Here is a 2,423-nt window from a genome sequence, read left to right on the forward strand (position 1 = left end):
ACTACTGAGACCCCGGAGGCCGTGCGTCCCTTCCCAGTCACCAGGCCTGGAGGAGCAGCAGTCCCGGGGCAGAGAGCCTGGCCTGTCCCTGTCATCTGGGGCTGGGGCCCCGCCTTGACCTGCCGGGGTCCCTGCAGACGTGAACGAGTGCGAGGCCCAGCGCTGCAGCCAGGAGTGCGCCAACATCTACGGCTCTTACCAGTGCTACTGCCGCCAGGGCTACCAGCTGGCCGAGGATGGGCACACCTGCACAGGTGCGTCTGCTCCCGCCAGGGGCTCCTTCCAGAGAGGTGCCCCTTCCGCTTTGTACCAGGCACCCAGAGAGTCCTTCCCGGGCTGGGAGCACACGGGACACAGAGGGTTTAGCATCAGATCTGAGTTTGAGTCTCAGCCTTGCAGCTTGTAGGCTGTGCGACTTCTGGCAGACTCCCTTCCCACTCTGACCTCAGGCTCCTCCTCTGTACAACGGGAATGACGTCCTGACCCCGGGGCGTGAAGGACGATGCGAAGGTGTCCTGTGTGAGAGTGCCTGGGCCTGTGGCTGGCTCCCGGCTGGCCCTCAGCTGGTGGGAGCCATGACAGTGCAGCCCCGGGAAGCAAGCGTGGGGGCGGGTGTCCCTTTTGGCCGTGGGCAGTTCTCGCCCCCTCTCTGAGCTCTCTGGTCCTCGCGTGCAGAACAGGCCCCTGAGCCCTGTGGCTGTGGCAGGGCCGGGCCCGCTGTCAGTGGCTGGGCCCGTGGGTGGACGGGGCTCACCAGGGCGGTGCCTCTCTCCGACAGACCTCGATGAGTGCGCTCAGGGTGCCGGCGTCCTCTGCACCTTCCGCTGCCTCAACGTGCCGGGGAGCTACCAGTGTGCGTGCCCGGAGCAGGGCTACACCGTGACAGCCAACGGGAGGTCCTGCAAGGGTGAGCGAGGGGCCCCCGCCCTGCCAGGGCCTCGTGGACTCCGGGCAGGTACAGGAGAGCCCACGGCTGGCATGCTGGGAGCTCCAACGCCAAGTGCGTGAGCACAGGGCGGCCGGGGCCCCCAGTGGCCACGCTGGCTGAGGTCTGTGCCTGGAAGGAAGAGGGTGACAGTCCAGTCTTGCTGCTTCTCAGTTTGGCTTGGAGTCTTCCAGGCTTGGCCTCACTGTGGACCGTACCCTGGCGGTGGGACGAGGACACTGTGGGTGGTTCTGAGGAGGCAGGAGACCCATCCGATGCGGTCCTGAAAGTGAGGGGCCTCGGGGTCCCCGTCTCTGCAGTGTTTTGCGGAGCAAAGGGAGCAGGTAGGTCTGTGGTCCCAGAGCGTAGGGTGGGACCCCAGGAGCCGGGAACGGGTCACAGCGAGGCTTATCCCAGCCCGGTGCAGGAAGGCATCCTCCCAGGCAGAACTGGAAAGGGTTTCACGGCCTGGAGGGGCTTCTGCCTCTGAGGACACACAGGCAAGGGCTTGGCCTGCACCTGCCGGATTTGCAGTGGCCAGACTACATCCGTGGATAGGGATCAGCTTCTGTGACGTATGATATTTCTTCTGAGCTGGAGAGTCATGATTCTAAGTTCCGTGCCATCAGCCCCCAAATTCTGGGCCTGACAAGCCTCCGTGGTGGGTGAGGGGGTGGCACATGGGAGGGGTACTGCATCCCTGGGAGAACCACCCCCTCAGCCCCTCTGAGCCTTGGAGCTCAGGCCTCCTGCCCTCTTCCCAGCTTTGGGGCTTGTGTCCTCTCTGGATGGTGGAACCTGGGGTTCTCTGGGCTGCAGCCTTGGGGTGCGACCAGGGCCCTGGCGCAGGCTTGGGCACCTTCTTGGTCCTGGTGTTCCTGGGGGCCCAGGGGCAAGGGCTAGTGCCCAGAAGGGTGTGGAGTCAGACCAGCGTGGTGCAGTGGGGTGGTTGCTGCCTGTGTGTGATCCCGAGACCAGACTAAGAGACCTCGGCCTGCCGTGTGCGTTCTTTGTCGTGAATGCAGAGGAGATGCAGGGGAGAGCAGGACGGAGCGGTGTGGTCTGGGATAGGTCACAGCACAGGGGCCTGCAGTGCACAGTCCTTACGTGTGCACCTGGTTCCGTGCCCCAGGAGTCCTTAATGTGGGTGGATAGGAAGAGTCACAGTCGTGAATGACGTCACCAGGGCTAGAGCAAGAGCCTGTAGGTCACCAGCCAGGGGCCTGCTGGACTCACAGAAGCCGGCCCAGGTCTCCCTGGCCAAAGAGCCTCTGCTTTCTGATTTCAAACCAGGACTGGCATGTGGGCCCGGAAGGCATGAGGGCTTTACTCACCACAAGCTCAGCTGTGCAGGAATGCGACTTTATGCTTCTTCCAGCACGTGGTCTCACGGGTGACATTGACCCCGTTCCGTCCAGTGGCAGCACATAAGTGTGGCCACTTTATTTATTTATTTATTTTGAGTTGGAGTCTCACTCTGTCGCCCAGACTGGAGTGC

The 2,423-nt window shown here is 63.2% G+C and overlaps 1 protein-coding gene across 1 annotated transcript in view; it reads left to right on the forward strand.

Moving 5' to 3' along the window:
• LOC103256762 (fibulin-2-like) overlaps positions 1-907 on the forward strand; it is a gene marked incomplete at both ends in the record, with an annotated part of 6,819 nt that extends 5,912 nt beyond the window's left edge. The window contains 2 exons of the mRNA XM_021710630.1: positions 138-254; positions 779-907. Coding sequence (XP_021566305.1) covers positions 138-254; positions 779-907 — 246 coding nt within the window. The remainder of the gene's footprint in view (positions 1-137; positions 255-778) is intronic.
• Between the last annotated feature and the right edge of the window lie 1,516 nt (positions 908-2,423).

This window comes from Carlito syrichta, unplaced genomic scaffold (genome assembly GCF_000164805.1).
Source record: "Carlito syrichta isolate Samal-C Ts95f unplaced genomic scaffold, Tarsius_syrichta-2.0.1 Scaffold295881, whole genome shotgun sequence".
Classification (NCBI taxonomy): domain Eukaryota; kingdom Metazoa; phylum Chordata; class Mammalia; order Primates; family Tarsiidae; genus Carlito; species Carlito syrichta.